This window comes from Cervus canadensis, chromosome 11 (genome assembly GCF_019320065.1).
Source record: "Cervus canadensis isolate Bull #8, Minnesota chromosome 11, ASM1932006v1, whole genome shotgun sequence".
Lineage (NCBI taxonomy): Eukaryota > Metazoa > Chordata > Mammalia > Artiodactyla > Cervidae > Cervus > Cervus canadensis.
In genome coordinates this window covers 43,527,565-43,539,676 of record NC_057396.1, presented here as the reverse complement: position 1 = coordinate 43,539,676, position 12,112 = coordinate 43,527,565, and the positions used below count along the sequence as shown (strand labels likewise).

At 36.7% G+C, this 12,112-nt stretch overlaps 1 protein-coding gene and 1 pseudogene across 1 annotated transcript; one reads left to right on the top strand and one right to left on the bottom strand.

The window, feature by feature from the left end:
- Positions 1-944: 944 nt before the first annotated feature.
- Positions 945-8,586, top strand: LOC122449794 (olfactory receptor 52E8-like). Its single transcript, XM_043481807.1, has 2 exons — positions 945-1,853; positions 8,554-8,586. The coding sequence occupies exons 1-2, from the start codon at positions 945-947 to the stop codon at positions 8,584-8,586; spliced, it is 942 nt and encodes a 313-aa protein (XP_043337742.1).
- A 1,185-nt stretch (positions 8,587-9,771) lies between these two features.
- On the bottom strand, positions 9,772-10,714 carry LOC122449792 (annotated as a pseudogene).
- Positions 10,715-12,112: the final 1,398 nt, after the last annotated feature.

The following is a 12,112-nucleotide window of genomic DNA, read 5'->3' as shown; positions in this document are numbered from 1 at the left end:
TTTCTTCCTATCCAGAATCTTTAGCCAATTTCTACAGATGTTTCAATAGAAAGCTTGATTTAAAAAAAAGAAAGAAAGAAAACGTTGAATGTAATGACTTTCTTGGTTATGTCCATCATACATGAGTCTCACTTAGCTGAGGTGTTCAGAGAACCTCCCAAGCAGAGATACCCCTAGCTCCAATTTGCCACACCAGCCACTTATAACAGAAGAAGAAAATAAAACAAGGAGGGAGAATTCAATTTCTTCTTTACTCCTCCTCACAAACCTGCTTCTTCATCCCCCAGAGAGAGTTACTGACTTTCCTAAAGTCATTAATTCATAACCTTGTTAGAGAACAATTATTATTACTTTCAGCATACACTCCACAGCTCTAAAAGTTTTTCTTTCTAGAATTCAAACTGAAGTGTCATCCCATGTCAAAGGTCTTTAATGTTCATTACTAACATTAAGCTGAATCATCCTCATACTGCATTCATGTAACCTCTTATATGTCACTTTATTAGAGAGGACTTCCGTCGTGATAAATTTAAAATGACACCAACTTCATCTACTTGTCATGTTTTGTTTTACTTTAAAGCATTTATTTTCCTACCATCTACCTGCTGTACAAGTGTATATATAAATATATATGTGCACTATATATATATATATGTATACACATGTATACATGTACATATTTGTTATTTACTTAGCTACTGTCTCATTCCTGAACTAGTAATATTATGAAATCAAAGGCTTTGCTTTCTACACTTAGCAAAATTATTGTTTTTGAAGATTTGAATGAATCCATACTTTAAAAGCTAGCATATAATCTCCTTCACAATTTCCTACTGATTAGTGCTCACAATTTATTAAATTCTTTTCTTTGAGATGGTTTGACTTTTTAAATTTATTTGATCATCTGTTTATCTCCTCTGGGATTCCAAGAGAACAGGGAGAAGATGTTCCCCTCAAATGCCACTGACTTCCACCCCTCCTCTTTCCTCCTGCTGGGAGTACCAGGCCTTGAAGAGATGCACGTTTGGATTGGATTTCCTTTCTGTTCTGTATATTTGATTGCCCTTGTGGGGAACAACACTATCCTGTTTGTGATCAAGAATGAGCAAAGTCTTCACCAGCCCATGTTTTACTTCTTGGCTATGTTAGCCTGCATTGACCTGGGTCTGTCTACATCCACCATCCCTAAGATGTTGGGCATATTCTGGTTTAATTTAAGGGAAATTAGCTTTGGGGGTTGTGTCACCCAGATGTTCTTCATCCATATATTCACTGCTATGGAGACTGTCGTGCTGGTTGCCATGGCCTTTGACTGCTATGTTGCCATCTGCAATCCTTTGCGGTATAGTCTGATTCTCACTAACAGAACTATTGGTTTCATCCTCATTGTGGTGTTTGGTGTTAATTTCATTTTGGTTATCCCTCTGGTGTTTCTCATCTTGAGGCTTCCCTTCTGTGGAAACCATATAATCCCCCACACTTACTGTGAACACATGGGAATCGCTCGACTTGCCTGTGCCAACATAAAGGTGAACATGATATTTGGATTGATTCTCATATCCATGGTGCTTGTTGATGTGATTCTGATCTTCATCTCCTATGTGAGAATACTCCAAGCTGTCTTCTGCCTTCCTTCTCGGGAGGCCAGACGAAAAGCCCTTAATACCTGTGGCTCCCATATCTGTGTTATTCTAGTCTTCTTCACTCCAGCATTTTTCTCCTTCATGACCCACCGGTTTGGCAGGAATGTCCCCATATACATTCACATTCTCCTGGCTAATCTATATGTTGTTGTTCCACCTGCACTTAATCCTGTTATCTATGGAGTGAGGACTAAGCAGATTAGGGAGAGGGTTTCAAGCATCTTTTTGAGAAAAGGCTGATACAAGGTGTCTCAGAGATATTTGTTTTAGTCTAGGAAAAGGAGATTATGTTTCTCAGCTACAGAATCTTGGAACAGAAAAAAAAAAAGACTTTGACCTTAGTATTATTTCATTCATAATGAAATGTGATTAAGGCCCATAGAGCTCCAGGAATACTGCCCATAGAGATGCCAAGGGTCTTTTAAGTGGCCCCAATTCTAGGGGAGTGGCCTAGAAAACAGACTGCTCCATTGGGTGGTGCAGTATTCATTTCATGAGACTGCTAAAGGTTGGTCTATCAAAATAGTTCTGGCATGCTGATTTGGACGTGATTCAAACTGTTCATGTAGTCAGTGGCCCCAGGAAAAGCATTTGTTTGAGTAACCGTGCTTCTTAAGGACAGCACAGAACTTTTGTAACCTACTACTTATATCAAAATATGTGGCATTGCCAACAACTCATAAGGAGCCTTCATGCCACTGCTAGTCAGTAACTTTCAGAGTTCATCATTTATTCACATCTGGTACTATAAATTAGTTTCTAGTTTTAATACTAATTAAGTCATGTAATATGCATCCTTTGTGGTGGCTTATTTTATTCAAAATTATATCTATGAGATGAATTCATGTGATTGCATATAGTGAAACTTGCTTACTTTTTATTGTTGTATAGTATTCCATTTTATGAGTGTACCAAATTTAATTATCCATTCTGAATGGATATTTAGGCTTTATCCTATTTTTGGTTATTTTCAATAAAGTCATTATAAATATTTCTCTACATGTTGTCTGGGAGATAAGTGCAGGCAATTATAACTTCTAAGGGTATGACTGCTGAGTGATTATTTTCATATTAATAGAAAGTTCCAGTTTTCCAGAACTATACATCATTTTACATTTTTAGCAGCATCATTTACATTTTGTGTATCAGCCAATTGCTATGCATCCTCACCAGCACTACTTCTTCTTTATGTATGCTTGTGTGTGGGTGTGGATGTGTATTTGTTTTTGTTACCATTATGTAGGATATGTGATGCATTAGTATACATTTTCTTGATCATTAATGATGTCATAAAAACTATGGTTATTTGGCATTTGGATGTTTTATTTAGAACACTTTGTGAAATCTGTGCTCATTTTTGTAGAATTTTTTTCCAGTGACATCATGAAAGTTCTTTTTATGGTCTGTATTTGATGTCTGTATGAGACATCTCATACATATCTCAGATATGTATATCCTGCAGGTATCTTCTCCCACTGTATGATCTAGCTTTTAACCCTTTACGTGGTGTTTTTTGAGAAATTCAAGTTGTCATGTTCAATGCAGTTCAATTTATAAATATTTTTCAATAAAGCTATTGTTCTTTAGTCCTGTTGAAGAAATTTCTGCTGAACTCAATAACATGAAGATGTTCTCTTATGTTACCTTCAATATGGGCTTCCCTGGTGGCTCAGTGGTAAAGAATCCACCTGCCAATGCAGGAGACACAAGTTCAATCCTAGGGTTGGAAAGATCTCCTGGAGAAGGAAATGGCAACACATTCCAGTATTTTTGCCTGGAAAATCCCATGGACAGAGGGGTCTATTGGGCTACTGTCTATGGGGTCTCAAAAGAGTTGGCCATCACTTAGTGACTGAAAACCAGCACCACCTTCAATATGCTTTATTATTTTACTTCTACATTTAGCTCTATGATCCATCTAGAATTGATTTTTGTGTCTGATATGAAATTAGGACCAAGTTTCCTATATGATATCCCAGTTAATCCTGAACCATTTATTGAAAAGTCCATCTTTTCCACACTGTATTTCAGGACACTTTTGGAGTAAATCAGATACTAGTATAGAGAGAGATCTATTTCTTGATTCACTCATCCACTTTCCTATACATGTGCCAATACTATACTATATAAATTAATTTTATAAGAGTAAATATAGGTTTCTGGTAAGGCCTATATGGCTTTCCCAGGTGGCACTAGCAGTAAAGAAACTGCCTGCCAATGCAGGAGACATAAAAGAAGAGGGCTTGATCCCCAGTCGAGAAGATCCCTGCAGGAGGGCATGGCAAACCATTTCAGTATTCTTCCCTGGAGAATTCCATGGACAGAGAAGCCTAGCAGGCTACAGTCCATAGGATTGGAAGGAGTCAGAACAACTGAAGTGACTTAACACATATGCACACACAGCACAAAGCCTATATCTCATATCTAGGAGTTCAGATAAAACAGATAAATATTCCAGATATCAAGACACATTACAGGTAAGTAGGCATATCAAAGCATCAAAACAAAGTGATTAGTGGAAAAAGTTTGAAACCTTTCCAGTTTTTATTCCTGAGGGTCATGAAAACTACTGAAGTTACCTGAATGGGAAATGAGAAAAAGACTAGGAAAAGAGAGCATTGCTCAGTTCAGTTCAGTTCAGTTGCTCAGTCGTGTCCGATTCTTTGCGACCCCATGAATCACAGCACTCCAGGCCTCCCTGTCCATCACCAACTCCCTGAGCTTGCTCAAACTCATGTCCATCGAATCGGTGATGCCATCCAACCATCTCAAACTCTGTCGTCCCCTTCTCCTCCTGCCCTCAATCTTTCCCTGCATCAGGGTCTTTTCTAATGAGTCATTTCTTAGCATCAGATGGCCAAAGTATTGGAGTATCAGCTTCAGCATCAGTCCTTCCAATGAATATTCAAGAATGATTTCCTTTAGGTTGGACTAGTTTGATCGCCTTGCTGTCCAAGGCACTCTCAAGAGTTTTTTCCAACACCACAGTTCAAAAGCATCAATTCTTCAGCACTCAGCTTTCTTTATAGTCCCACTCTCAAGTCCATACATGACTACTGGAAAAACCACAGCTTTGACCAGATGGACCTTTGTTGGCAAAGTAATGTTTCTGCTTTTTAATATGCTATCTAGGTTGGCCATAGCTTTTCTTCCAAGGAGTAAGTGTCTTTTAATTTCATGGCTGCAGTCACCATCTGCAGTGATTTTGGAGCCCAAGAAAATTAAGTCTCTCACTGTTTCCACTGTTTCCCTGTCTATTTGCCATGAAGTGATGGGACCAGATGCCATGATCTTAGTTTTCTGAATGTTGAGTTTTAAGCCAAACTTTTCACTCTCCTCTTTCATTTTCATCAAGAGGCTCTTTAGTTCTTCTTCACTTTCTGCCATAAGGGTGGTATCATCTGCATATCTAAGGTTATTGATATTTCTCCTGGCAATCTTGATTCCAGCTTGGGCTTCATTCAGCCTGGCATTTCGCATGATGTACTCTGCATATAAGTTAAATAAGCAGGGTGACAATATATAGCCTTGATGTACTCCTTTTCCTATTTGGAACCAGTCTGTTGTTCCATGTCCAGTTCTAACTATTGCTTACTGACCTGCATACAGATTTCTCAGGAGGCAGGTCAGGTGGTCTGGTATTCCCATCTCTTTCAGAATTTTCCACAGTTTATTGTGATCTACACAGTCAAATGCTTTGGCATAATCAATAAAGCAGAAATAGGTGTTTTTCTGGAATTCTCTTGCTTTCTCAATGATTCAACAGATGTTGGCAACTTGATCTCTGGTTCCTTTCCCTTTTCTGCATTGCTGGTGGAAATGAAATGGCACAGCCATTTTGGAAGACATTTGGTAGTCTTACAAAATTAAATGCAGTATTACCATATAATCCAGAAATCAGTCATGCTTGCTGATATTTACCCAAAGGAGTAGAAAATTATATCCATAGAAAAACCTGCATTCAGATGTTTACAGCAAGTTTATTCATAATTTCCAAATTTTGGAAACAGCCAAGGTGTCCTTCAATGGATGAAAGATGATGTGGTACATCTAAATAACAGATTATTGGCTAGCATTGAAAGAAATGAGCTAATAGGCCATGAAAAGACATGGAGGAAATTTAAATGCATATTACTAAGAGAAAGAAGCCAATGTTAAATGGCTTCATACTGTATGGTTCCAACTGTATGGCATCCTAGAAAAGGCATGGCAACAGTAAATAGGTCAGTGGTTTCCAGAAGTTGAGGGCTAGGAAGTGGATGACTAGCACAGAGGATTTTTAGGGCAGGGAAAGACCCTGTATGATACCGCGTTGGTGAATATATGTCACTGTACATTTGTCCAAACTCATGAAGAATACTGGTACCAAGAGTGAATCCTAATGTAAACTTCACTCACCCTGGGAAATAATGATGTGTCAATATAGGTTCATCAGTGGTAGCACATGTTACTAGTTTGGTGAGTGATGTTTAATGGAGGAAACTATCCATGTGGGGACAGAGCATATAAGAGAAATCTCTGTATCTTCCACTCAATTTTTTCATGAATCTAAAACTTCTCCAAAAAATATACTCTAAAAGGAACTAATGTATAACTCAGGGAACTATACTCTCAATATTTTGCAGTAACTCATAAACAAAGAGAATCTGAAAAATTAGATATATTGATACATGTCTATATAACTGAATCACCTTACTGTACACCTAAACTAACACAACATTGTAGATCAACTATACCTTAATTAAAATAAATAAATAGTAGGCTATTAAAAATACAGTTCTTGTGTTATTATTTTAACTTGTTAAAATATAGTAAGCAATTCTTTAGAATATTGATACCAGTTGCTTTTGTTTTCTCTAATTGGATAGGAAAAGTTTTATTTTTATTTCTTCTGGATTATTTATTTATTTTTGTTTTAGATAATACTATAAAAGGCAACAACAAATATGCATAGCAAAGTCTATGCACAAAGTCTCCAGGCACAACCAGTAAGGATTTAAAGATCAAATTAATGATCTAGAATAGGATGTTGTACCAAAACTTTCTTAATACTTACAAAGATATATATTGATACATTAAATATTAGCCTTCTAAGTATGTTCAGTGGATACATTTATTTATTTATAATTATTTATTTGCATTTAAATATTTTTGGATCATAACATTAAATATGTATATACATTTTTGGAAATATATCCAATGTCTAGTAATATTTATGATGACTGTACTTATGTAAATGGAAATATTCATTTTGCTTTAGTTAGTGCTCATTAATTTTGCACCATCTTGTGTTCTTATTTTTAATTCATTTCTTGACTAACCAAAGTATGCCAAACAGGTGTTGTAAAACTCATGAAGTGTTGTATATTAAAAGGTTGTTTTCCCTTATGCCATTATGTTAGAAAACTAAAATCTTGTAGGTTCAACAGTTTGTTTTCAGTTCAAACCTATTACAGATAAAGCTTCTATGAATATCTGTGTGCACCCATTTTTTAAAAGTTTCTTTGGGTAAACATCTAGGAGTATATTGTTTAGATCATATGATAGGCATATGTTAAACAATATTTTTAAAAATACAAAACTGTTTTCCAAAGTCTTCCATTTTACATCAAGCTACCAGGGGCTTCCCAGGTGGCACTAGTGATAAACAACCCACCTGCTAACGAAAGAGACATAAGAGACTTTGGTTTGATCCCTGGGTCTGGAAGGTCCCCCACAGGGAATGGTCCCCTGTGGCCATCCACTCCAGTACTCTTGCCTGGAGAATCACCATGGACAGAGGAGTTTGGTGGGCTACAGTTTATGGGGTCACAAAAAGTCAGAAACGACTGAGTGACTTAGCACACATGCACAGCAATATGTGAGAGTTCTGGTTGCTTCACATCCTTGCTAATGTTTAGTATGGCTAGTCTTTTTAACAATTTTGATTATAATGGTATCTTGTGTGTCTTCAATTTGCATTTCCCTAATGACCAGTGGTAGTGAGCATGTTTTCATTTGCTTATCAAACATTTGTAATCTTTTTGTGAAATAGTTATTAAAATTTTATCTTCATTTTTAAAATTGAGCTGTCTTTTCATTATTGGCCTGAAAAAGTTCTTCATACAGCCTGCATGCAAATCCATTGTCTGATATATATATTGCAAGTATTTTCTCTTAGTCTGGGACTTGCATTTTTTATATCTTAGTAGTATATCATGAAAAAATATATATCTATATATATTTTATAAAGTCCATACATAGTCAAAGAAGGAAGTCAGATGAGCGATGAAATTTTAACACAGACCCATCCCACATTGGCCCACTTGGTCTCTGAAACTCTTTCGTGGTTTTTTCCAGAATGCATAATTGGAATAGATATACTTACAGCTGGCAGAACTTCTTCAAGGAAGGTCAGTCTTCTGTTCTATCTAGGCCTTCAACTGATTGGATGATGTCCATCCATACTTTGGAAATCCCAGATTTCTCTATGCAAACAGTAAAGTTTAAAAGATTCTCAGTAGATATGTGCCTTGGCTCGGGTAAAACTATGGGCTTCCCAGGTGGCAAGGTGGTAAAGAATCTGCCTGCCAATGCAGGAGATGCAGAAGACATAGGCTCTGTCCCTAGGTTGGAAAGATTATCTGGAGAAGGAAATGGCAACCCTCTTCAGTATTCTTGCCTGGAAAATTCTGTAGACAGAGGAGCCTCGTGGGCTACAATCCATGAGGTTGCAAAGAGTCGGACATGACTAAGTACACATACACTAATTGTCTGAGCACTTTCTGGTGATTCACAACAAAGATGAAGTTCAGTATGTACAATTGACAAGTCATCTGTTGTGGCTAAACATTTTCAATCTCTTTCTATGTTTACCTGCTATATCTGTTTCTCTCTCCTGCTGTACTTTATTTACTTTGATCTTAATTAGAGCCTAATGAGCGTATCCTGTAAAGTCTTATGAGTCCTTTGAATTGTTTTACTTCTGTGTAATTGCTTCAGTTGCTATTACGAAGCATGAAATTGAATACAAAATTATGCCTATGTTGTTTGTTAATTTTTTTTTCTACCTTATGATCATGTTTTCATGGGAACCAACTCTACCATGGAAACAAAAAGGTTGCATTCAGATTCTTTGATTAGTGTTTCAGGAACTCATATCTTGCAGCATTGTCTAGTTAGACCCATATAGGTAAGACAGTTCTTGGCAGCACAGCACTCCTCTATCATAATCAATGAATTCTGTATAGAGAGACTATTTAATACTACTTGAGTTGCATTAAGACTTAATTCTCAAATGATGATTTTAATATCTGTTACAGAAATAAATTATACCGAACTATTTAACAATAAAATTTAAATTTTGTCTAGGGACTAATAATTGCTCTGTAAATTTATCTCCAATTTGATACTGCACATAAATAAGGAAATGTTGGTAGCTTACAGTGAACGATGTCGATTCGTGATCGCCAAAGAAGATTTAGCTTCGGGACCAGGTTTGATCACTCAAGAGCTTTTGTGTATCAGAGTTTTATTAAAGTAAGAAAAGGGAGGGAGGAAGTGTCTGACACAGACATCAGAAGGGGGAGGGAGAATTCCCCCCTTGCTAGTTAGCAAGAGAGTTATATGCTTTTTAATTAGTTATTACAATAAATCAAAAGAATGTCTCAAGGCTGTAAAGATCTTACTAGACCCACTCCCATAATTTACATTTTAAGATAACAGGATTAGCCAGAAGGTGGCCACAGTTTATGGGGTCACAAAGAGTCAGACACAACTGAGTGACTTCACTTTCTTTAGTACGGAGTTTAAACTGAGTTGTTTGTTGTGCAATCATCAGTTCCGGGCTTAAAAAGAAAACGTTTTATGTGACAAAGACTAAGGAATGTAGAGGGAAAAAAAAGTTTGTCTTTTCCTCCTCCTTGAGAATTCCAGACCCCTGTCTCCTCCTTGAGAACCTCAGGCCCCTTTCACCTCCTCAGGAACCCTGGACTTCTTATCAACCTGCTTAGGAATTGACTCTCTCAATATGATGTTTGATATCATATTCTGTAAAGCATATTCTCCATAAAATTTTAAGGACACTTTAATTTTTAAAGGATGGAAAAGAAAATTATTTCAAGGCTCTTTTCAAATCAAGTGTTCAGAATCAAACTTTTTTAAAATGAAATATTGTCACCACCTGATCTCGGATCTGCTTGGTTCTTACCCCATAAATAATGGGGTTAAGAGCAGGGAGGATAACCACATATAAATTGGCCAGGATGATGTGGATATAACGTGGAATATTGTGTCCAAATCGATGAGTCATAAAGGAGAAAAAGGCTGGAGTGAAGAAAGCTAAGATGACACACACATGGGAACCACAGGTATTAAGAGCTTTGAGTCTGGCCTCCCGGGACGGGAGTCTGAAGACAGCGTGTAGAATCTTCACATAGGATATAGCAATCAAAATAACATCCAAAAGTATCAGAGAAATAAGGATTAATCCAAACAATATATTGACCTTTATGCTGACACAGGCCAAACGGGCAATGCCCATGTGCTCACAGTAGGTGTGGGGTATAGTATTATGTCCACAGAATGAAAGCCTTAGAAGGAGGCATATAAGTGGAAAAACAAAAACCAAATTTTTCAATATTCCTATTTCCACAATAATACAGGTATTTCTGTTGGTGAGGATTGTGTTGTATCGAAGAGGGTGACAAATGGCAACATAGCGATCAAAAGCCATGGCTACAAGCATGAATGTTTCAAAGCCTGTAAACAGATGTATGAAGAACATTTGAGTTAAGCATCCTCCAAAGGAAATCACACCAAGGTTAAACCAGAAGATGCCTAGCATTTTAGGAATAGTGGCTGTGGACAGGCCCAGGTCTGTGAGAGCCAAGATGGCCAAAAAGTAGAACATGGGCTGGTGAAGACTATGTTCAGTCTGGATGACTAAGAGGATGGTAACATTCCCAAGGAGGGCAATCAGATACACTATACCAAATAGAAAGCCAAGCCAGACTTGCATATTTTCCAGTCCTGGAATTCCCAACAGCAGGAAAGATGGGGGGGTGGATCCATGAGATATTGGCTGGAGACATATTGGCAAAGGTTTTTGATGGTCATGCTCCACTCATTTGAAGGAATCTTTAGTTCTACATAAGGCTTCCCAATGCCTCATCAATATTGCTAATACTGCAGAAGAACGATAAGATATGTAAGTATGTACACTTTCTCTAGAAATAGAAAAGAAAGAGCATGTTATTCCACAGACTTCTCTTCCTCTCATTTACTTTCATTGCTATATATGGCACATGAAGGATAATACTCCTAAGAAATGAACGGATATTGAGACATTGGACAAAATAATCTAAATTAGTTTTAGTGAGAAATTAGACAAAATCAGTTAATATAAAATTCTATACTAGGCTCTAACTTTTGAAATGTTAATTATAAATGGAGAGAAGATACACACATTCATATCCCACTGATAAATGTTTACAATTTGTGAGCACTGGCATTATCATAGATTTCAGAAGCAGCCTTTAAAACTAGAAATATTACTCTAACATATGTCCTTGGGGGTTTCCAGTTGGAATCAACTAACTTTTCCCCCCAATACTTAATATGGCATATATTTCTTCCTCAATATGCTATGAAAGTAGCACTGACATAGGGACACTACCATGTGTGAAATAGATAGCTGGTGGGAAGGGGCTGCAGAGCACCCGGCGCTCCCCTTGGTCCTCCGTGATGACCTGGAGAGGTGGGGCGGGGAGGCTCAAAAGGGAGTGGAGATATGCATTTATATAGTTGACTCATGTCATACAGCAGAAACTAACACAACACTCTAAGCAATTATATTACAATTAAAAAGTTAATACAAAAAATCTAAGCATATGTATTTTTTGCTTCTAAATGTGTGTTATTTCTTACTTTTGTCATCAATGTATGAAGACATGTGCTTTATTCTTTGAAATAGGACCTTACCTTATAAGGTCACTGACTTCACAAAATTCAATGCTATGAAATTAATTTTAGATATAAAACCATCTCTCTTTTAGCGAGATTGACTCAGGTTTAAAGCTCTGACTGAACACTTCAGGCTTCCCATTTTTCCCCTATTTTCTCGCACCAACAACCTGGGCTTACTTCATTTCTAAAACACCTATAACATTTCCAACTTTGTTTCTAATTGGGATTTAGAAACATGAGTAGTGTTATTATTATTATATTGTCATTGTTATATGAAGGAAGAGAATAATTCTAAAATAATAACATTATACAAGTATTTAAAATTATTTGTCTCAGTCTTATAGGGAAATTTCAAACAAATTATATTACTTGCTATTCAGATATATGGGGAAACGAAACTGATTCTGATTTCTGAGTAAGTGAATTTCTTTTTTTAAATTAAATTATTTATTTTAATTGGAGGCTAATTACTTTACAATATTGTAGTGGTTTTTGCCATACATTGACACGAATCAATCATGGGT

Coding starts and splice junctions, on each gene's coding strand:
- LOC122449794 (XM_043481807.1), top strand. CDS start 945: ATGTTCCCCTCAAATGCCACTGACTTCCACCCCTCCTCTTTCCTCCTG. Junction 1,854..8,553: donor CTAAGCAGATTAGGGAGAGG/GTTTCAAGCATC, acceptor GATCTTAATTAG/AGCCTAATGAGCGTATCCTG.